General features: G+C 38.2%; 1 protein-coding gene across 7 annotated transcripts in view; it reads right to left on the bottom strand.

Moving 5' to 3' along the window:
• TP53BP1 (tumor protein p53 binding protein 1) overlaps positions 1-25087 on the bottom strand; it is a 100894-nt gene that overhangs the window by 43125 nt on the left and 32682 nt on the right. For 4 of the 7 annotated variants that reach the window (XM_084902684.1, XM_084902679.1, XM_084902682.1 and 1 more), the window contains exons 10-13: positions 24656-24785; positions 23546-23640; positions 17921-18129; positions 2870-4169 (exon numbers count right to left, since the gene is read on the bottom strand). In XM_084902684.1, the coding sequence (XP_084758810.1) occupies positions 2870-4169; positions 17921-18129; positions 23546-23640; positions 24656-24785 (1734 nt within the window). The remainder of the gene's footprint in view (positions 1-2869; positions 4170-17920; positions 18130-23545; positions 23641-24655; positions 24786-25087) is intronic. The other 3 variants (XM_084902685.1, XM_084902683.1, XM_084902681.1) reach the window with 1 other exon arrangement.

The following is a 25087-nucleotide window of genomic DNA, read 5'->3' as shown; positions in this document are numbered from 1 at the left end:
TAACAGAGACAAGTTATCTATAAATGGAGGTATTTAGAACGATTCTCTCCCCCTACTCCCTCTGCCCACCTTCCCTCTCCAGCCATCCCCTCTCTCCCCTTTTCTGTATTATTTGAACATTTTCCACAATTAAGCATGTATTTTTTTCCCAATCAATAAAGACTTTAATAAAATAACAACAGTACCCTTCTATCTGTGACATACAGAAATCTAACACACTTGGGACTCAACCAATTTGTAACTTTAATTCTGTCTTTCCAGAACCATTAATTTCTTAGGTTACTCTCATTGAAATTAGTCTCTCTTTAGGTTTAGCAACTAGACAACTATGCTTTAAGTACAAAATAACATTTTTTGTTCTAGCAATGCTCTTCTGAGTAATTTACTTTAATCCCCTAATAGACCAACCACTGTCTTCACTGCTTTTAGTTGTTTCCTCAAGAACTAAGTAAACAGAATATAACTTATTAATATTTTCAATAACCTAGATAAAAATTAGTAAAATGAGTTTTACTATGGCAATGTCTATTATAAAAAAGAGCTGGCTTGAGTTTTGCTCTTGACATTAAGTTTTGAAAATAACATGCATATGGTTTAGTTTTTGCATTGGCAACAACAAAAACAAGAGCTGGCTCTGCCCTGGCTGGTGCTGCTTGGTGGTTAGAGAGTCGGTCTGCACACCAAAAGGTCACGGATTAAATTCCCAGTCAAGGGCACGTACCTGGGCTGCAAATTCTATCCAGCAAGCGAGGGATGCAACCAATAGATGTGATTTCTCTCTTTCTCTCTCTCTCTCTCTCTCTCTCTCTCTCTCTCTCTCTCTCTCTCTCTCTCTCTCTCTCTCTCTCTCCCCTCCTCCCATCTGTTCCTTCTCTTCCCTCTCCCCCCCACCTGCCTCCCTTCCACTCTCTCTAGAAAAAAAAAATCAATAGAATAATATCCTGGGTGAAGATTTAAAAAAAAGAGCTGGCTCTGCCATTAATAGTGTAAACAATAATTCATAAAGAATACTTTTAACATACTGAAACAGCCCAATGTTTTAAGCTTCTTCTACATACAATTGCTAAAATAATTAAAGAGTACTCCTAAGTAACCAAATTGAAACAATCTACTAGCCCCGATAATTCTAGCTAATGTAGGTCATAACAGTATTTGGACGTAATGAAATTATAAAAATATTCAATAATATAAAATATTAGGTCACTCAGATAGTTCTTTACCATAACTCATCAGAATCAGAGAAACTGTATTATTCAGTCTCACAGAAGAAAACAAAACAAAACGTAGCACTGAGAATCAGGCATCATAGGCTCTTGTCCTACCTCGATCATGTATTAGCCATGTGACTTTAGGAAGAAGAGACTAAACCCAATAACCCCCAACCTCCATTTCAGCTCTAACTTCTTTTCTAAAGAAGTTAAAAAAAAAAAAAAAAAAAAAAAAAAAGTCCTGAATATAAAACCTAATAAATTGAGATAACTTTGAGGAAAAAATAAGTAAAATAAATACTATTAATAATCACACCTGCACAAGAAGTATAAAGTTGGACTGTTCCAGAAATACCAAAATGTATAATCACCCATACTAACAGCTATGATGCCCCAAATACTGTTTCTCATTTCCATAATCCTAGAAGCTTATTTTCTTAAGTTTGTGTTTTATTTTAAATGTTTTTATTGTTTTTTGTTTGTTTGTTTGTTTGTTTGTTTGTTTTGAGAGAGAGGAAGGGAGAGGAATAAAGAGATATAAACATCAATGGCCTGCCTGCTACATGCCCCCTACTGGGTATGAAGCCTAAAACCTGGGCATGTGCCCTCACAAGGAATTGAACTGGTAACCTCTTGGTTCATGAGTCAAGGATCAACCACTGAGCCACACATGCAGGGCTATATTTTATTTTCCAATTTTTTTTTTTTAATGACACTAACGCTGGGCATTTAGAAAAACTGAACACTTTTCAGCTAATGTCATACATAATATTCTACAAATATTTCAGAAAGTAATTTATATTCTCATTCTGGACTTCATAAAGTAGATAAAAGTCACAAACTAATATCTTTTCCAGTTTAAGGTTTATGATGTATATATGTTGAGCCAAATTCAGAAACTTTACTTAATACCCATAAAGAGGAAACAACCAATAACATCATATTCATTAACAGGGATTTTTTTAATATACATTTTATTGATTTTGTACAGAGAAGAAGGAAGAGGGATATAGAGTTAGAAACATCGATGAGAGAGAAACATCGATCAGCTACCTTCTGCACCCGCCCCCCCCCCTTCCTGGGAATGTGCCCGCAACCAAGGTACATGCCCTTGACCAGAATTGAACCTGAGACCCTTCAATCCGCAGGCTGATGCTCTATGCACTAAGCCAAACCGGTTAGGGCCATTAACAGAGTTCTTTACTGTGTAATCAAAAAAGATCCTGTACTTTAAGGCAACTATCAAAATATAAAAATTTGGGCAAGATTGAGCCGAAACCGGTTTGGCTGATCGATGTTTCTCTCTCATCAATGTTTCTAGCTCTCTATCCCTCTCCCTTCCTCTCTGTAAAAAATCAATAAAGAATATTAAAAAAAAAAAAAAAAATTGGGCAAGATTGGGACTTCAGCAGAAAACACCAGATTGGTATAATTTCTACATAATAAAAATCATGTTGATTACTCCTAAATCATAAATCTGATAAATACTAAATGATCTGATTCCATGCATAATTACAACTACAAAAGAATACAACCCAAATGTTTTAATAAATCCAAGTTAATTTTCAGCCCTGACATAAACCTGTAGCTCTATCTTACCTCCCATTCCAAATTGTAATGTGGTTGGAGACAGACACAGAACAATTTACAATCACACTCACCACTAGAGCTTTCACAGAAGCTTTGTGAGGTGTGGGCTGAGGCCTTCTCCAGCTGCTGTGTATTAGCCTTTTTGGAGTCTTCTGGTGATGAGTTATCTGTCTTCTCTTGAGGCTGGGTCTGCTGCACCTGCTGGTCAGGTTTGGGAACATCACCTTCTTCCACTGAAGTTCCTGGAGGCTGTGGAGGGTCGGCCTGTACAGGTTCCTTTTCTGCAGTCACTGATTTCAGATCTCCTTCATACTCAGCACTCTTTTCTTCCTGGGTATCAGCTCTATTCTCAGCACATGGTTCTATTTCTGGAGCATCATCCTCCCACAACTGGGAATCTGAGCATTTCTCCACTCCCTCTAGAGTTTCAGAAGAAACATCAACTCTGGGAGATGGCTCCTTCACATCCACAATGACAACACTTGAATCCTCTGAAGTAGCTTCTTCCCATGCTTCTTGATCTTTATGTTCCAATTCTTGGTCAAGGACTGAAAGCTTTTGCGGGGAATCAATACTAATCACACTGGTTTCAACCTCCATAGGTTCCTGACATTCTTGTTTTGGGGTTTCTTTTGAAAGACACAACCCTTGGGACTGAGTTTCAGTCAGAGAAAGGTGTAATGGGACACTCTCCATACTTTCTTCTTTTAGCTCCTCTCCTTGACTTTCACAAGGAGTCTCAGGAATTTCTTCCACCTCAGACCCTGAGGACGCCTCCTCGGGCTGATGTTCTTTAATTTCCATAGCTTCCTCCTGATCTAGCACACTGGAGAGTGCCTCAGATCGAGTAGCTGGAGAAGGAACTGCCTGACTCCCTGAATCACAAGTGAGGTCAATACAAACGTCTTCTGCTACAGTCTCTTCTCTGCCTTTGCTACCAGCAGCTAAAATACTAATATCGTCTCTGGTTTCTGTGTCATCCCCTTTTGTTCCATCAGCATTCTGATTCACTTCTATTTGTCCATCTTTTGCTGGATTCATCAGGATACTATTATTTTCAGCAGGAACAAGTTTAGAATTGAGAACGGGAGACATGGGTTCGGTATCCTCAATCTGGGTGTTTTCTCCATCTTCATCAATCCCGTGAGAACTCAAACTCTCCATCTTTGGGGACTGACTATATTCACTTGCAGAAAGCATCAACTTACAAGAATCCCCTGTCAAAGAAAGCCCAAGATCTTCAGTGGAATTCTTTGGTTCAGTCTCCGAAGTTTTAGAACACTCAACAGTCAAAGAAGAACTATGCAAATCTCCACCTTTCTTTCCATCATTTGATTGTTCTTCCAAACTTGGAGATGGAATGAAAATGTCCTATAGAAGAATAAAAAGAAACAAATCTTCATTTGATCTTAATCATATTTCTTTTCAATATAATCCGTGAATTCATCTAAAATTTCTAAATCAATTATTCAAAAAAAATAAAGAACTCCAGGACCATATTCTCAGAAACACAAATCACCAGTCTTTTCATCAATACCAGTCACTCTATTTAATGCTTTTCTTATGAATCATTGGCAAAGAATAAATATAACAAAACAAAAAAAAACACCATAAAAGTATTAACTTACACTCATAGGGGTAGGAAGACACTTAAATTGAGCTGTACATTACCAATCTACTAAAATCAAGTCATATATATAATTACACAGGAGTCACTTGAACATATGCCTACAGTTACACAGGAGTCACTTGAACATATGCCTACAAAGCCCACTTTAGTTCTTAAAAAGCAGGAATACAGGATGGGGCAAAAGTAGATTTACAGTTTTAAATACTCAAAACACAGTTTATTCTTATATTATTAATTATTGTATTATTCTCCACATAAATAACTATAAACCTACTTTTGCCCTATTCTATATAATTATTTCAATTTCCACTATTTCAAAATATCCTAGCACTCATAAGGCTGATGTTAAAATCTAAAACTCTTAATATCATTAATCAACACATACCCACAAGGATGGCTAAAGTTAAAAAGACTACATCCTGTTGGTAAGGATATGGAACAAGTACATCTCTCATACATTGCTGATGGTGAAAACTCACACCACAGAAATGCAAGGATTATAAGAAAATACTATGAACATAGGTTTAGTTTAGGTTCGTGATTAAAGTAAAAACTTAGAATTTAAAAAAAAGAAAAAAATACTATGAATAATTATATGCCATCAAATTGGACAATTTGGAAGAAATGGATAAATGTTTAGATATATACAATCTTCCAAAACTGAATCAAGAACTAACAGAAAACCTGAACAGACTGATTACTACTAACAAAATGGAATCAGTAATCAAACAACTCCCAACAAACAAAAATCCTGGACTGAATAGCTTCACAGGTGAATTTTACCAAACATTCAAAGAAGAATTAACATCCATTCTTGTCAAACTATTCCAAAAAATTCAAGAGCAGGGAAGGCTCCCAAGCTTATTTTATGAGGCCAGCATTGCTCTGGTCCCAAAAGCAGACAAAGACATTACACACACAAATATACTGCAGTTATAGGCCAATATCTCTAATAGACATAGATGCAAAAATCCTCAACAAAATATTAGCAAACCAATTTAGCAATTCATTAAAAAGATCTTACTGTGGGGTGGAGGTGGGCAAAGGGGGGGGAGGGGTAAAGGGACATTTGTAATAGTGTCAACAGTAAAAAAGAAGAAAAAAAAATCATATACCATAATCAAGAGGGATTTATTATTCCTGGGATACAAAGTTGGTTTAATATCTACAATTAACATGATACACCACATAAACAAAATGGTGAATAAAAATCTTATGTTCATATCAATAGATTAAAAAAAAAAAGCATTTAAAAAAATCCACCATTCATTTATGACAAAAACTCTCAGCAAAATAGGAATAGAAGAAATATACCTCAACATAATAAAGGTCATATATGACAAACCCACACTAACATCACACTCAACAGTGAAAACCTGAAAGCTCTTCCTGAAGATCAGAAACAAGACAAGGTTGTCCAATTTCAACATTTTATTCAACATGGTACTGAAAGTCCTAGCCACATCAATCAGATAGATAAGAAAAAGAAGTGAAAGGCATCCAAATTAGAAAGAAGTAAAATTGTCATTATTTGCAGATGACATGCTATATAGAGAGAAGCCTAAAAGTCCAGCAAAAATTTAAGAAAGAAATTAAGAAATCTCATTTACAATTGCATCAAAAAAATAAAATACTTAGAGTACATTTAACCAAAGAAGTAAAAGGCCTGTATTTGGAAAAATATAAGACATTGAAGAAAGAAACTGAAGAAGATACAAATAAATGGAAAACTATACCGTGCTCATGGATAGGAAGAATTTACATCGTTAAAATATACATACTGCCCTGGCTGATATGGTTTAGTTGGTCGAGTGTCATCCATGCACTAAAAGGTGGCCGGTTTGATTCCTGGTCAGGACACATGCTCAAGGTTATAGGCTCCATCCCCAGTGTGGGGTGTGCAAGAGGCAGCCAATAAATGATTCTCTCTCATCATTGATGTTTCTCTCCCTTCCCCTCTGAAATCAATAAAAATATTTTGTAAAGACAACCTACTAAATGGGAGAAGATATTTGCCAATGATAGAACTAATAATGGGTTAATATCCAAAATACATAAGAAACTCATACAACTTAACACCAAAAGAACAAACAATGTGATTAAAAAATGAGCAGAGGATCTGAATACACATTTCTCCAAAGAGGACATACAAATGGCCAATAGATATATGAAAAGACCAGAGGCCCAGTGCACAAATTTGTGCCCAGGTGGGGTCCGGCTGGCCTGCCCCCATTGGGGCCAATCAGGCCAGGCCGGCCAGGGAGAGAGGACAGGGAGGTTGTTCGGCTGGCCCTGCCCCCAATCAGAGTGGGGGGAACCGATTGGGGGAGGAGGAGGAGACTGGCTATGGGAAGGAGCCCCGGGTGGTTGGCTGGCCAGCCGCGCCCCCTGATCAAACTCCTGGTAGAGGGGACAATTTGCATATTAGCCTTATATTATATAGGAGGATGCTCGGCATCACTAATCCTCAGGGAAATGCAAATTAAAATTACAATGAGATATCACCTCACACCAGTCAGAAAGGCTATCATCAAAAAAATCAATAAACAAATGTTGGTCAGGATGTGGAGTAACAGGAACTCTCATGTACTGTTGGTAGAATTGTGAATTGATGCAGCTACTATGGAAAACAGTATTGAGGTTCCTAAAAAACTTTTAAAAACAACTACCATATGACCCAGAAATTCCACTTCTGGATATTTATTCAATGAAATCCAAAACACCAATTCAAAAAGATATGTGTACCCTACGTCCACTGAAGCATTATTTACAATAGTCAAGATATAGATGCAACCAGAGTTTATCAATAGACAAATGGATAGAGATGTGGTACACATATACAATAGAACATTACTCAGCCCATAACAAATAACAAAATTTTGTCATTTGTGACAATACGGATGGACCTAAAGGGTATTATGTTAAGTTAGTCCGAGAAAGACAAATACCATATGATTTTACTTATATGTAGAATCTAAAGAACAAAATAAGCAAACAAGACCGAAAACTCATAAAGAGAAATGATGGTTGCCAAATGGAAAGGGGATTAGGAGGGTATGTGAAAAAGGTGAAGGATTATGAAGTACAGATTGGGAGTTATAAAAACAGTCATGGGAATGTACAGCATAAGGAACAGAGTCAATAATATTGCAGTAACTATACAATAACAGATGGTTATTGGACTCATTGGGGTGATCACTTCACAAGTTATATAAAAGTCTAATCACTATTTTGTATACCTGAAACTAATATAATATACTATGTCAACTATAATTGAAATCTAATTTTTAAATGTAAATAAAATTAATAAATATATTAGAAAAGAGGAACTTTATCCCAATTTTCTCTTGATTAGTAATTATCTCATAAATACTTAGACCTTACAATACCAAATTATGTAAATTTGGACTCCAGTAACCAGGGTACAGGAGAAATAACAGATGTGCAAAGATTAGCTATTAAAAATAGTATGTGCCAAGACCGGTTTGGCTCAATGAATAGAGCGTCGGCTTGGGGACTGAAGGGTCCCGGGTTCGATTCCGGTCAAGGGCATGTACCTTGGTTGTGGGCATATCCCCAGTAGGGGGTGTGCAGGAGGCAGCTGATCGATGACTCTCTCTCATTGATGTTTCTAACTCTCTATCTCTCTCGCCCTTCCTCTCTGTACAAAATCAATAAAATATATATTTTTTTAAAAATAGTATGTAAGAAGTTTGATACATAATGAAAAAAATATAGAAGTTAAATGGTGGATTTAATACACCATTCAACTCTTTTCCAAAACCCCACTAAGTAATTGTAAAGGAATGTTTTTTTAAAGCATTAATTTTAAAGAAAAGAGAACAGAACAAAAGAACAGCAACAAAATTCTGGAAGAGTAATCATCTATTTAGCAGATTAGTGAAAACTGAATTCCTAAGCCAACAGTGGAGAAAGCCAGGAAGTAACCCAAATTACACCACAGAACCACCAGGACCAAAAAAGATTCAGGACTTGGCAGCAACACCAGGTAACTCCGAAAGTGGTGGTGAGGGTAAAACTAAAGACAGAAGACTGGTTACTCTCCTCCTCTGCCCTAGAGAGAGTAAAATAAAGCATCCCTGAACTGGAGGACAAGAGGCACAGTTATCAAAAAGTGGCATTCTGAAAACAGGGAGACTAAATGAAATTTTACATATTAAACAGAACCTGCACCTGCCTCTCAACACTCCCAGTCCTCTTTCTTCAATAGACTTCTAGAACAATAACAGCCAACAGACAGGAGATCAGACATTTTTCTAGGGGACCTGACCAAGCTGAGACAAATTAAGATAATGACATTGGGAGACCCCAATATGGCCCAGCAGATCACACTACAGTGAATCCCAGAAATAATAAGCACCAAGTACCAGCTCAAAACTTCTAATCAGTTTTCTGGTATTTTACTCTTAAAGCAGACAATCAAGGATTAGCAGATACTTTGAAAGTCAAATGTCAAAACTAACTGAAATCTCTTTGGAGAAATAGTGATTACTCCAGGGAAGAGAAAAACCTATTTTTCAAAAAAACAAAACAAAAACTATTTTAATATTTATGGAAATATGAATATTAACCCTATATAATAAAAGGCTCATGCAAATCGACGGAACAGCAGACCGACCATTTGCTATGATGTGCACTGACCACCAGAGGGCAGATGCTCAATGCAGGAGCTGCTCCCTGGTTGTCAGTGTGCTCCCACAGAGGGAGTGCCACTCAGCCAGAAGCCGGGCGCATGGCTGGCGAGTGCAATGGCAGTGCTGGGAGCCTCTCCCGCCCCCACAGCAGCACTAAGAATGTCCAACTGTTGCCGTGCAAAACAATTTCAAAACTACAACTAAAAACAAAACATCTATCACCCAGAACCACAGGAAAACTTGCTGAAAAGAAGCTCTACAACTAGATTGAAAGAGAAAAGAGAATTCAGGGCACAAGTGCTGAAAAACTGAGGTACAGGGGCGTGAGCGCCATACGGGCAGGTGGCGGATCCGGCTGGCGGAGGGCGTAGCTTTCTTCAACCCAAAGAGAGACAAGCTCCAAATCTCTCTGAAATCCAGTTTCTGGGGAGAAGCTAAACTGTCTGCCATCGGGTCGGAAAGTGAGGGTGGCTTGCTTGCAGAGCTGCCTGCAAGAATAATTGTTTGCTGTGCTGGGGTGTAAGACGCGGGAATAGGGTCAGAGAGGCAGAGAAGGCTGACTGGCAGCCATCGCTGTTTGCCACACCCTATCCTAGAGATGCCCTGAGACTCCACCTTGAGACTGCCCCAAACAATCCACAAACACACCCAAGCTCAAAGCAGCAGCTTTTGCATATGTATGGCCTTTTCTATTTTAGTTTAACCTAGCAAATTTGCAACCTGGTGCAGATAGCTCCAAAGCCTCCAAGCTCTAAGCAAGGAGGAGAGGACTATGGTTCCCGCTGTAGGTACTGCAGGGTGGCCTGAGACAGTAACTGAACTGCACCCCACTGGAGATCCGGAAACTAGTGTATCTAGTGGTGCGTGTGAGACAACACCAGATTTTAACTACTCTCCTAAGGGACATATTCAAGAGACAGACTCAGTGAGCACCAAAGCCCTACGGGAACAAGTCCTCCCCCCAAAACGTGTCTCCAGCACAGCAATTCTTCCGTTATAGACACAGCGGGTCCTGACACCAATTGGCCTGGGGGTCAGTTCCTCACAGTGACACCAACAACAATCAAGACTTAACTACAACAAGGGTGTACACACAGTCCACAAAGGGGTGCACCAAGAGTGTCCACATCAGGCAACAGGGAGGCTGACCCATTGAACCATATAGGACACTCAAATCCACAAAGCTATCCTTCCAACTCAAAGAAGCAGTGAAAATGCCGAGAAAAGGAAGGAGATCTCAAACAAAAGAAATGGAGAACAAAAGACTGGATAGAGTTCAAAACCACAGTTACAAGGTTTTTTAAGAATTTCCTAGAAAAGGCCGATAAATTTAACGAGACCCTCAAGAATATGAAAAAGAAATTAAACCAACTAGAAATTAAACATACACTGACTGGAAAAAAAAAAAAAAAAATATATATATATATATATATATATATATATATATATATATATATATATATATATATTATATTATACAGAGACCCAACAGCAGACTAGAGGAACACAAGAATCAAGTCAAAGATTTGGAATACAAAGAGGCAAAGGACACTCTTCCGGAGAAGCAAGAAGAGAAGAGACTCCAGAAAGTTGAGGATAGTGTAAGAAGCCTCTGGGACAACTTCAAGCATACCAACATCAGAATTATGGGGGTGCCTGAAGAAGAGAGAGCAAGACACTGAAAACCTATTTGAAGAAATAATGTCAGAAAACTTCCCCCGACTGGTGAAAGAAATAGACTTACAAGTCCAGGAAGCGCACAGAACCCCAAACAAAAGGAATCCAAAGAGGACCACACCAAGACACATCATAATTAAAATGCCAAGAGTAAAAGACAAAGAGAGAATCTTACAAGCATCAAGAGAAAAACAGTTACCTATAAGGGAGCACCTATATGATTATCAGCTGATTTCTCAACAGAAACTATGCAGGTCAGATGGGAGTGGCAAGAAATAGTTAAAGTGATGAATAGCAAGAACCTACAACCAAGATTACTCCACCCAGCAAAGTTATCATTCAGAATTGAAGGGCAAATAAAAAGCTTCACAGATCAGAAAAAGCTAAAGGAGTACATCACCACCAAACCAGTATTATATGAAATGCTAAAATGTGTTCTTTAAAAAGAGGAAAAAGAAGAAAAAAGTAAAGATAAAAATTATGAACAACAAATACATACGGTATCTATCAACAAGTGAATCTAAAAGTCAAGTGAATTAAAAATCTGAGGAACAGAATAAATTGGTGAATATAATAGAATCAGAGGCATAAAATGGGAGAGGATTGATAATTCTCAGGGGAAAAGGGGTGCCTGTGTCGGGGGTACGGGAAGAGACTAGACAAAAATCATATACCTATGGATGAGGGCGGGGGGGAGAGGGGGGGTGCGGGGGGGGAGGGGAAGAAGGGGTTGGAGGAGGTAAAGACGGAGGATGGAGTGGGGACCAGGTGGAGGGGAGCTATGGGCGGAGGGGTGGGGGTGGGAGGAGAAACAATTATAATAATCTGAACTATAAAGATTTATTTTAAAAATAAATAGATGACTGAACATGGCAATCACCTTCTAGGTATATATACAAGAGCAATTAAAAACACATGTCCACACAAAAACTTGTGCACAAATTTACACAGCAGGATTTTTCAAAACAGCCAAAAAGGGGATACAATCCAAATGTCCATCAAATGATTAATACATGAATAAGATATGGTATACACATAAAATGTAGTTTTACTCAGGATAAAAAATAAAATTCAAATAACATGCCACAACATGCATGAACTTTGAAAAAAATTATGCTAAATGAAATATACCAATCACAAAAGACTATGTACTCTATAATTCCACTTATATGAAATGTCCAGAATGAGCAAATCTACTATTACAAAGTAGATTAATAGTTGACTAGGAATGGGGGAAATGGGAGTGACTATTAATGGAAATGGGGTCTCTATGGGGCAGAGGAAAGAAAATAGTATTCTAAAAGTGGATTGTGGTGAATAACTGCACAACTTTGTGAATATACTAAAAGCCATTGGACTGTATACTTTTAAAGCTTAAAAAATATGGTACATGAATTATATCTCAATAAAATTGTTCAGAAAATAAAAGACAGTTGAGGAAAACATTCGGAAAGCTGAACAGGAAGAGAGGGATGCAAAGTAGGAGACAAAATAAGGGGAAGAAATTAAATAATTAAATGTCCCTGAAATAGAGGACCTGAGTTCCTTTTTTTTCTTTTTTAATTTCTATTATTGAGAGTATTACAGATGTCCCCCAGGACTTGAGTTTCCATATTGAGAAAGCTCATCATTTGCCCAATATAATGAATGAGAATAAATTTATGCCAAGAGTCTGGAACTTTCAGAACACTTAGGGACAAAGAAAATCCTGTAAGATTCCACTAAAGAAAAAAAGACCTCACACATTAAAGATCAAAATCAGACTGGCTGTTCACTTCTCAATAGCAAAACTGGAAGTTTGAAGACAGTGGAGAAATGTGTTCAAAAAATCTAAAGGAAAATTATTTCCAACCTAGAATTCTATACTCCTACAAACTATGAATCAAGTAGGAGAGTACAGAACATGCTACTAAATTGTCATCTACCAAAATGAGAGATAAACCAGGCAAGAAGACATGGAGCACAAGAGGAATCCAAAGACAAGTAAGGACAATCTCCAGGGACAACAGTAAAAAGGAGGTGACAGTTATGCACCAGTCATAGAAAGCAACAAATACAGATTAGAAATTAGGAGGCTCCAAAAGAGGTTTCTCCAAAAAAATAAATTTTGAGGTCCCTGAACATCTTGAAAGATTTTAACAATTAGTGGAAAGCCTATGGTTAATTTAGTGAGAAGTTAACAGAAATCTAAACAAATATAAAAAAAAAGGTAATTTTAAATTCCAGAGAAAATAAATTATGCAAACATGAAAAAATAATCATAATATTCCACAGGCTCTGCTGGGAATAGTGTTTATGTTAATAGTGTTCATAATAATGTAAACTCACAATAATCATTTAAACAAAATTATGTCACTATACAGGAAACATGGAGAAAGTTTTTTTTTTTAATTTTTAAAGAACGTATGGAAATATAATAATCCTATCTAATAAAAGAGTGATATGCAGATTGACCACCACTCCAACACATAAGATGGCTGCCCCCATGTGGTCAAAGATCCTGCCCCCAGGTGGACACAAGATGGCCACCACAAGATGGCCAGCAAGGAAGGGCAGATGGGGGGGAGAGGGGGACGACCCAGGCCTGCAGTGGAGAGCAGTTGTGGGGGACCAGGCCTGCAGGGGAGAGAAGTTAGGGGTCATCAGGCCGGCAGAGGAGGAAAGTTGGGGGTGACTAGGCCTGCAGGGAAGGGCAGTTGGGGGGAACCCAGGCCTGCAGTGGAGAGCAGTTGGGATGGGGGGACCAGGCCTACAGGGGACGGCTGTTAGGGGCAAACAGGCCTGCAGGGAACTACAGTTAAGGGCAAACAGGCTGGCAGGGGAGCAGTTAGGCATCAATCAGGCTGGCAGGGGAGTGGTTAAGAGGTGATCAGGCTGGCAAGCAGAAGCAGTTAGGGGCAATCAGGAAGGCAGGCAGGCGAGCAGTTGGGAGCCAGCAGTCCTGGATTGTGAGAGGGATGTCCGACTGCCTGTTTATGCCCGATCCCTTGAGGGGTCCCAGATTAGAAAGGGTGCTGGCTGGACTGAGGGACACCTTCGCCCCCACCACATGCACAAATCAACCTAACAGCAGAATGATCAGTTGCTCAATGCAGGAGCTGCCCCCTGGTGGTCAGTGTGCTCCCATGGGGGGAGCGACACTCAGAGAGAAGCCTCTCCCACCTCACATGCAGGTGGGCAGTAAGGAGCAAGGGGTCCCACACTGTGAGAGGGATGTCTAACTGCCAGCTTTAGGCGGACATCCTCCAAGGGGTCCGGGACTGCAAGAGGGTGCAGGCCGGGCTGAGGGACCACCACCTCCCCCCCAGTGCATGATGGTCATGCACCAGGCCTCTAGTAATATATACAATTATGTAGGTAAATAACAAGAAAAAGCTTAAAGAACTGAAAATAGTTGTCTCTGAGTATGGATGGGAAGAGACCTCATTTTAACTGACTCTTTTTCTGACTTTTACCAATGGTTTTTATAAAAATCAAACCCTAAACATAAAATATAAGTTGTAAAGGCACTGATCAGAGATTTTTTTTAGAAGGCATGGTCTGTACTGGCTGAGAAACCTTAAAACATGAGTCCAAAAAAAATAGAGTCATCTTAGGTTCCAGTGATCTTTGAATTATGTTAGCATCACTCATTTGTCTCACATTTTCATTGCTGGCTTTATTTCTGACTCTGATGGTCTTTGGTAAATGTTGAAGGTAGGGCAATTTCTTCAATAGTGTCTTTTTCTTCAAAAAGTCACTTTTCCCTTTGTGGCCAGGAATCACTTCCCCGGGTAAAGATACCATTGCATAGACATTCATTTCCTTAAAAACCCTGTTTGGTTACTGATAGACATCTAGTAAATGTCTCTAATATCACCTACCTTTTCTGAAAAAACCCTTAATGCTCTGCATCAGTGCTCGTAGCTCTCATCCCTAAATTCTAATGACTCCTTCAAACTATATATGTTCACGTATAACATTAACAGAAAAATAAAAGCTAAAGATAAACTTCACTCTTTCACTGCTAGCAACAGCTGATCCTTATGGAGTGTTTACCATGTGCAACCCACCATCCTAGGCCCTTTATACAGTATATTAAAAGTCATTCAACCTTCTGAACTACCCTAATAGTTAAGTAGTACAAATATCCCCATTTGATTTGCTAAGGAAAATTAAGCTCAGTTTCAATGGGTCACAAAGACAGTAATAGCAGAACCAGAATTAGGTCCAGCAAATTTTGACTCTAGAGTCTTTATTCTTTTATTTATTTACTAATGGTCCGGTGCACAAAATTCGTGCACATTAAAATGGGATTAACTAGAGGAAATAATTTAATATTGCTATTTGCCCTTTATAATAGAAGAGTCAGAGATTGAAGAAAATTAGTAAAATGTATATGAAAACCTTCATCTTGTCAGAGTCTGGAGCACACCACAGGATCCAGAGTCAAATACCAGCCCACCTGTATGCGCCTCAAAATCATGTCAGACCCAGACCCAGCGGGCCCCCACCCCCACTGGCCTAGATCCAGAACCAGCCAGTCCCACCCTTGTCAAGCCTGGCCGGGCAGGAGACATAGCTTCAGGTCCCCTGGCCCGGCACCAGGACAGGGGGCATGGCCTGAAGTCCCCCAGCCCAGACTGGGGCAGGGGGCATGCCTTGAGGTCCCCTGTCAAGCCCTGCCAAGTGGGGGACATGAACTGAGGTCCCCCATTAAGCCTTGCCAGGTGGGGGGGAAGGATGCAGCATCAGGTCTCACATCAAGCCCCACCAGCTGGTGGGGGCGTGGCCTGAGTTCCCCCGACCCAGCACTGGGGGTGCACCTTGAGGTCTCCTGTCAAGCCCCACCTAGTGGGGGGTGAGTCCTGGCACTGGGGTAAGGGGAGCAGCACCAGGACAGGAAGCACACCTTAAGGTCCCCATCAAGCCCTGCCTGGTGGGGGGGCATGGCCTGAGGGCCCCGGTTTGGTGCCAAGGCAGGGGGCGTGGCCTCAGTTCCACCAGCCTGACGCTAGGGTGGGGGATGCAGACTGAGGTCCCCTGTCAAGCCCCATTGGGGCAGGGGAGGGCACAGCCTCAGGTCCCTGCTGATTGCTCATTAAGGCTCCTTATGGGAACCTGGCTTCAGTTGTGGGTGCAGCCATCTTTGTAATGGGAGTGATGGTCAATTAGCATATTCCCTCTATTAGATAGGATTTGTTTGTTTATTTAAGTTTTACCATTTTATAGATTAATGAATCATTATTTTAAGTAGAAAGCAACTGTTATATATTATCTTGGTAATTTATAAATATGATCAACTCAAAGAATATAAAACTTTGAAGCATTTTTTAAAATCCTCACCCAAGGATATTTTTTTCCTTTGGTTTCTAGAGAGAGTAGAAAGGAGGGAGTTGGGGGTGAGGGGGAAAAGAGAAAAACATTGACATGAGAGAACATATGGATTGACTGCCTCCTGTACTTGCCACTACTGGGCCCAGGGAACCAGCAACTAAAGTACATGCCCTTGACCAGGGATGGAACCCGTGATTTTTCCATCTGCAGATTGAGCAGGGCTAGAATCCTAGTTCTTAACCCTTCTACCAAAACACTTCTAATGATTTGTACAAAATGGAATTTTCAACAAAATGAAATTTTAAAACGCCGAAAAACAATTCCATTTCTTTCTTCCTTCTGCCTGTCTCTTCCTCACTAAATTTATGGTATATTACTATTCATTTTTAAATACAAACTTTCATTACAACACTTGTAAACTTAAAGGCATGAAAGTTCTCCCAATAACAATAAAATAATTCACCCACTTAACGTCTTATATGAACAGGCACTCAGATTAACAATATAATTCAGTCATTTAGATTTAGTTAAAATCCTTTAATTCCCTATGCATAAAATGTAAATTTCATCTTTTTTAAATATTTAAAATTATAAATATGATCAACTCAAAGAATATGAGTTGTTAGTTTTCCTTTGCTTTTTTTTAAATATATTTTTATTGATTTCAGAGAGGAAGGGACAGGAAGATATAGAAACAGCAATGATGAGAATCATTGATCAGCTACCTCCTGCATGCCCCCAACTGGGGATCAAGCCTGAAATCCAGGTATATGCGCTGACCTTGACCTCCTGGTTCATAGGTCAACACTCAACCATTGAGTAACATTGGCTGGGCTTTCTTGTTTTTAGAAGAAAAATACTTTGAAAACTAAAAACTATCCTGACCTTGAATGCATATATGAATAACCCATAGATACAGACAATAGGGTGCTGAAGGCCTGGGGTTAAAAGGGAAGGAGGGACCAGGCTGGAAGAAGTTAATGGGGGGGACGGGACATATGTAATACTTTCAACAATAAAGAATTATTTTTTTAAAAAAAATCCTGATAACCTCAGCACAGGAATAATTAAATTAGGTTTCATCCAGAATATTTTGCAAGTTTTGAAAGGATAATATGAAACTGAGGTAACACTAAAAAATCATTATGATACAATGTTAACTGGAAAAAGATAAAAGTTGTATGTTCACTATAAACAACTTCATTTTTAAAAATGTAGACATGGCCTTAGTCAGTCTGGCTCAGTGGCTAGAGCCTGCAGACTGAAGGGTCCCAGGTTCTATTCTGGTCAGTGGCACTTGCCTGGGTTGTGGGCTCGATCCCTAGTGTTGGAAGTAGCCAATCAATGATTCTCTCTCATCACTGATGTTTCTATCTCTCTCTTCCTCTCTCTTCCTTTCTGAAATCAATAAAAATATATTTTTAAAATGTAAGCATGACCCTGGCCAGTATGACTCAATTGATTGGAGCATCATCCCTATTCCCAGTTGGGGTGCATGTGGCGGGCAGCTAATTGATGTTTCTCTTTCACATCAATAAAAAAACAACAACATAGGCTTGTAGAAAGGTAAAAATGACTAGTAGTTGCATTAAGGTAGAATAATGATTAATAGCCCCTTTTAGTTTTGCAGTAACATTTTCAAAAAGTTTAAAGACAAGATGTTAGGTGACTCTGGAAATGTTCTAAAACTAGAACATTGTGATGACAGTACACACCTCTGTAAATTAACTAAAACATCACTAAACTATACACTTAAAATAGATGAATTTTATGGCTTATCGGTTATACCTCAATAAAGTTATTTTTTTAAATGTTAGGGAAAAAAATCTTTCTACAATACTCACATGAGAAAACTCAGGCTGGGATGGGATAGGAAGTGACCCAGGAGTGAAGACTGGTGCGCTCTGAGACACTGGTGTTGAGGCTTGTGGTGAAATAGTGGGCTCAGGTGGGACAGGGAGGTTTTCTATCTCCACTGGTTCATCATCTTTAAGTTTCTTCTGAAAAGACTCTCTTCCTTCTTCGGATAACATTGACATATCCATTGGCTCATCTGGTTTAAAAAAGGTAAAACTAATTTAGAAATAAGCACTCATTAATACTTCTAATACCGCTAATAAAAATCCTATATAATAAAATCCTAATATGCTAAGTGTTCAGTCATCCATTGAACCAATCAAAGACTAATATGCTAATTATATGCTAAGACCACTCAACCACTCATTATTATGTGCACTGACCACCAGAGGGCAGACAGTTGACCAGTTGACCAATCGCTATTATGTGCACTGACCACCAGAGGGCAGACACTCTGACTGGTAGGTTAGCTTGCTGCTGGGCTCTGGCCGATCCAGACTGAGCGAGGAGGGCTGAACATGCCCTGGAGCCCTCCAGCAGTCCCTCCCTAGCTGGCCAACCTCCCGTGTCCCTCCCTGACCTCGGTTGTGCACTGGTGGGGTCCCATGGCCTTGCCTGTGCCCTCTCACAATCAGGAACCCCTTGGGGGATGTCGGAGAGCCAGTTTCAGCCCAATCCCACAGGCAAGGCCGAGGGACCACACTGGTGCATAAATTCATGCTCTGGGCCTCTAGTTACATTATAGAAATTTCCATTCCTAAAAAAAAAAACCACTGACATAATTTTCAGAAAAGCTGATAAATTGAGCCATCAAAATTCGAAATACTTCATTCCCCAAGCTCCCAAAATAGTCAGTTACAGATTAAAATAGGGTTCACCTGGGGATAACCACCCATCTACATGAAATGTTAAAACTTCTGATTCTCTTCCCTGATTATAACTCATTTTTCACATTTTGCATAGAAAAGCCCAAATTAATGGCACTTAATTTAACCATCATATATTCTGTCACAGGCCTTGAAAGGTAGTGAACTTGTTCACCATTCTAAATAAATATTTACATGTTTATGAATTTATTATATTTGCTTTAATTGCTAAGTGCAGAAAGATGGGTACCAGGACAAATACAGAAGGGAAAAAAAAAATCTACCAATGCCAATCAGCACTGATATATCAAATAACTAAGTACAAAACACTAATCCTAAGACAAATTGCTTAGGAGGGAAACTTACACAAACCTTGTTTTCCCATAGTATTCTACACACCTGCAGACCACCAGCATCTTCCTCAGAACCTAACTAGGTGTTTGATTCATCAATCCTTTCCTCTCTATTTTACAACTTGATTCCAAAGAGACATCATCTAAACCAGTGAGTTTTTCAACCAGTGTGCTACAAGAATTATTTTTAATATATTTGTATTGATTTCAGAGAGGAGGGGAGAGGGAGAGAAAAAGATAAAAATAAAAACATCAATAAGAGAGACACATCGACTGGTTGCCTCCTGCATGCATCCCAACAGGACCTGTGATTAAGTGCAACCAAGGTATGTGCCCTTAACTGAAATCGAACCCAGGACCCTTCAGTCTGTAGGCTGACACTCTATCAACTCAGCCAAGCCAGGGCATACAAGAATTTCTAAAACATGCACTGCCTGACTATTTAATCAAGGCCACTGACCTCTTTTCCTTTAGCTTGTCAAATAAAAGAAATGACAACAGCCAACACAATAGCCATCTGATGTGAATGATCTGCTTGAACCACAGATATATAGGTCATATAATAGAGTTGCATCTTATTGGTCATGTCGCCTAGTAAGGTTGAAACTGATTGGTTAATTCTTGGTACCAGAAACCCATATATACAAAGTATAAGCACCTGATTTTTAAAAAAGTCAATTTGGAGCAAAAAAGAGTAGGGAATTCCTTTTGTTTTGTTTTTTGTAAATCAATTAAAGTTATATCTATTTTTTTATTAGATGGGCAAAAAAATATATTTTTTGGTGTGCCACAGAATTTTAGTAATTGGTTTATGTGTGCCATGAGGATAAAAAGAGTTGAAAATCGCTGCTCTACACCATTTTCACAAACTACCTCTGCCACTCAGTTTTTTCCTATCATCCACTCTCATGTTACCAGCTAATCCCAACCCCAATACCAACCCCTTGCTGCTTGCTTGGCTTCATCCTCACCTTGCATTCTAATTCTAGGTTTGGTCAGGATCTGGTGCTATATGCCTTTATTATACCACCACAACTGTGTTAAATATTCCCATTATACTTTTTTATCTTTCTCACCATGACAAAGCACTTATTAAGGACCTGCTGCTCTAAGCACTACATATAAAAAGGCTTTAGGTTAATAATCTTAGCAAAAAACAAAACTACAAAAAGTATACGTAGTCCTACAAACAGTTATGAACAAGTATTAAACAAATACATTAAATCTAAAATACAATTGACAAGGGAAATATGCTACAGAAAACTAAAGAACTCTGAATCATATACATAATATGATCCCAAATGTGTAAGGTATTTCTTTATATTTATGGATGGAAAATACTCTGAAAGGAAATTATCCAAATATTAATACTAATCTATATATATATATATATATATATATATATATATATATATATATATATAAAAGGCTAAGTGACCTACCATACATACAGGTCAGTACATATGACTCACACTGGCAATTTAAAAATAAACATTGACGCACGCATGCATGATGTCTGTCCCCGTCTGACACTGGCCTCCCATTTAAATTAATTCAAACACAGCTTCCCATGATGCCAGCATTTGCAATGATTATTAATAAATCACAAGAACAAACTCTACCTGAACCCATTTTTGGACATAGTCAGTTATATGTTGCTTTCTCTCAAGTTTGAAGAGAGTGATGTTAAAGCTGTAAATACTTCATCACAGAGAAATTACTCAAGTACTCTGAAAGTGTTTTTACTCTTAATGTGGTATACAGGGAGATATCAAGAATAAGTTTAATCAATTTATCAGTCATTGTTTTTATCAATGTTGTTATATCATGTTGTTAGTGTTTATGTATTAATCAATAAATAAGCTAGTTTTAGTTATATCTGGATTGTGGAATCACAGGTGGTTTTTATTTTCTTCTCATTTTATTTTATTTTCTTATCATTATTATTCCTATATGCTTTTCAAACTCTCTGCAATGAGTATAGGCATACTTCATTTTATTGCACTTCACTTGATTGTGCTTCACAGATGTTGCATTTTTTACAAATTGAAGGCATACCCTCCACCAGCAAAAAGATTATTTCTCATTTTATTACAATACTTTACTCTAATACTCACTTTACTACGGTGGCCTGGAAGCAAGCTTACAACATATCTTAAGTATGCCTGTTATTAATTACTAGTGGCCCAATGCACAAATTCGTGCGCACTGGAAGGAAATTAATTAGGAGAAATACTTTAATATCGCTATTCACCCTTTCTCTATAATAGAAGCGTCAGAAAAATTAGTAAAATGCATATAAAATAATATATAAATTCATTAATAAAAACAACATAACAACAAAGACATGATATAAAAACAACAAAAACATTATATAAAAACAATAAAAACATGATATAACAACAACATTGATAAAAACAATGACTGATAAATTGACTAAACTTATTCTTGATATCTCCCTGTATACCACATTAAGAGTAAAAACACTTTCAGAGTACTTGACTAATTTCCCTTGTGATGAAGTATTTACAACTTTAACTTTTACGTCACTCGCTCTTTGAAGTTGAGAGAAAGCAACATGTAACTGACCATGTCCAAAAACGGTCCAGGTAGGAATATTCCTACTCTGTCTAGAGTTTGTTCTTGTGATTTGTTAATAATCATTGCAAATGCTGGCATCATGGGAAACTGTGTTTGAATTAATTTAAATGGGAGGGCACTGTCAGATGGAGACAGATATCATGCATGCACGAGTCAATGTTTATTTTTATGTACATATGTGCACCATATGTACAATGTTTATTTTTATGTACCAGTGTGCACCATATGTACCGGCCGGTTGGTCGGTTGGACATATGTACAGTAGATCACTTAGCCTTTTATATACATAGATGTTTACAATCAGGGAGAAAGCATCTTTAATACAATTATTTTTATATGTTCACACTACAGATAGAAGAAATGGTTCTAAATATAAACCAAACGTAATATGCATTAACAGCAGATTTTGTAGAATAGATTGACTTTTATTTTTTACTTAAGACATCACTAATCAATCATGCTATGCTTAGAATATTAGTCCATTTGGATACTTACAAATTATTTCAAGAGAAAATAGCCAGATACAAACTTCATGGCAAAAGAAAATATAAGATTAGATTTTGCCATCGGTAAATGACACTTGAAAAAGTTAAATATATTTCTATAATTATATCACTTAAGAGCAGAGAGGAGGATATCATAGGAGGCATAAACCCAACAGCTACGGAGGCAGCTGCTTGAGTTCAAATCCTGCCTCTATGGAGGCAGCTGCCTGAGTTCAAATCCTGCAACTATCTCCAATAGTTGTGAGATCTCTCTGCGCCTCCATTTCTCCATTTATAAAACAGATATAAAAGTAACACATACTTCCTAGGATTGATTCAATGATAAAAAAATGAAGAGAAGCACCTAAAAAGAAGGATATAAAATAGTGTCTGGGATATACTAAGTGTTCAATAAAAATTAGCTATTGCAACACTAGTGGTATGAAAAGAAGAAAATCATGGAATTTATTGAAAAAGGCTTTGTAGGAATTTAGAAATATCTTGAATGACTGGATAGGAGACTAGTAATGAACAAAAGAAGTTTACGTAATGAGATAAATTAAGTAAAAGGAAAAATTTTCTTGTGAATAAAGTATAAAATCCCTAGGTCTTCAAAGGAGAAAGTGAATGAAGTCAAAATTTCTGCCACCTGCTCCTAGCCACTCTGACAAAAACTGCTTTGATAATAACAAAAATAGTCCAGTCGTGTGGCTAAGTGTTTAAGTGTTGACCTATGAAGCAGGAGGTGAGGGTTTGATTCCGGATCAGGGCACATGCCTGGGTTGCAGACTTGATTCCCAGCAGGGGCAAGCAGGACGCAGCCGGTCAATGATTTTCTCTCATCATTGATGCTTCTCTCTCTCTCTCCCTCTCCCTTCCTCTCTGAAATCAATAAAAATATATTTTAAAAAATGAAAATAATAATAAAATAACCTATAAAGACAAAAGAAACAATTTTTGGTTCCCTCTCATCAATAACATGTAAATATGTTGCTGGAAATCAGTAATAAATCCTCTTCACTATACTAATTCATTTGAATTTAATTTGAAAACCTGGTTATTTTCCCTTAAGGAACTTTTTAAAAATTAAGTCAACAACATTGAGTTCTCAAAAGAATTGGTGCTAGAAGAGCGAAGAACTGAGAAGAGCACTTTATCCGAGGCCACTTCCCTAAAGGTAAGAGAGACAAGTCCTACTGAATAGTTTAGGTCAGTGTTCTAACATATAAAGAAACAGTATATTTTGCAAAGCAGAACTGCTGGTCCTCTTCTAATCTGAGATCAACCGACAGATCAAGAGAGCTCACCTTTTTTTCTTTCTTGCTCTGTGGGACTGCTAGGAACAATAAATGGGGTAGATCGGAAAGCATCAGGGGAAGGACCAACAAGATCTGAGGAATTCCTTTATAGAAAGAGAAAAATCACAGATTATTTTTAATCACAGCCACAGTTTTGCATTTGTTTTCTTACTTTTTAATAGCAAAAATGTCTAAGCCATTCAGTCAAATCTAATTAGCATTTCTCTCAAAAACTACATAAGGCTTGTGAAAGAGCCATGAATAATATTTCAATAACTATTTCTCACATGAGACATATCAAAAATTAGAATTAAAATAAAAAAAAAGAAAAAAGAGTAGCTCGGCCCACGTGACTCAGTGGTTGGGAGTGGACCTATGAACCTAGAGGTGATGGTTCAATTCCTGGTTCAGAGTACATGCCTAGATTTTGGGCTTGATCAAGAGTAGGGAGCATGCAGGAGGCAGCCAATCAATAATTCTCTCATCATTGATGTTTCTATTTCTCTCTCCTTTTCTCCCTGAAATCAATAAAAAAAAAATATTTTTTTAAAGAGTAAGCATAAAGCCATATGATTATAAGAGAAAATGATCACACACACACAAGGACATCAGGATTGAAAAGCAGATGAGAAACTATTAAAAAAAATAATTCATCTGCTGATTTTTGAGATAAAAATATTTACTCCATTTTTTCCTATTAGAAAGATCGTGCACATTTTTATTTTAAAGTACAAACCTCTTTGCCCTAACACAGAGAGAAAGAAATCCAACTACTGTTAACTCTAGTACCATCTATTTTCCACCAATATTAAATGGGAAGAATTTTTAGTCAAATAAAAGAGCAGAATGCTTGTTTTGGGTATATAACAGTCTCAGTAAATGGGCAGTTTCTTCCCTAATGAAACCTTTGGGCTACTATTATAAAATGTCCAAATGGGAAAGCAGAGCTACGTGCCTCCAATGGTCCTACTAAGTTCTTACCCCCAAAATTCCAAAGCCTAGATTTTACCTTTTGGTTTCAGAAAGAATGCTGAACTTGTGCACAAGGTTAGCTCTTTGGACCCCAGCCTCAGCCCCGGAGGCACGTTTCCCTGGCAGAGCGGCTTCAGGCTTACTTACGAGGAAAGACTCTCCTGCACCAGGGACCTCTGGCCGGAGAGCTGCAGGAGCTGCAGAGTGGTGGCCGGTGTGGAGGCCGGAGAACACCCACCTTCTTCCCTTGGAGGAGTAGAGCAGCCATCAGAAACTATTGGGAGGAAAAAATCTAGTTACATTTATTCTCAGATTGGCATTACTGAGTTATAAAAAACAAGCAAACAAAAAGCACTCTGTACTGCAAAAAGAGTAATGTACATGTTTCCAACCATGTTCCAAAAGGGTAGACACCGTTTTCTAATTATAGTACAATTAATGAAATGCCATGCTAACACAAATATTGAGTGATCACTAAAAGCCCCCCTCCCTACTAAATTATAAGTATTTTTTAAAATTTTTTTATTCAATTATTATCTTTGTACATATACCATTGCCCCCCCCAAATTATAATTTTTT

This window comes from Pipistrellus hanaki, assembly GCF_964339955.1.
Source record: "Pipistrellus hanaki genome assembly, chromosome: 1".
In the NCBI taxonomy this organism is placed as follows: domain Eukaryota; kingdom Metazoa; phylum Chordata; class Mammalia; order Chiroptera; family Vespertilionidae; genus Pipistrellus; species Pipistrellus hanaki.
The sequence above is the reverse complement of the archived record's forward strand: the minus strand, read 5'-3'. Positions and strand labels throughout refer to the sequence as shown.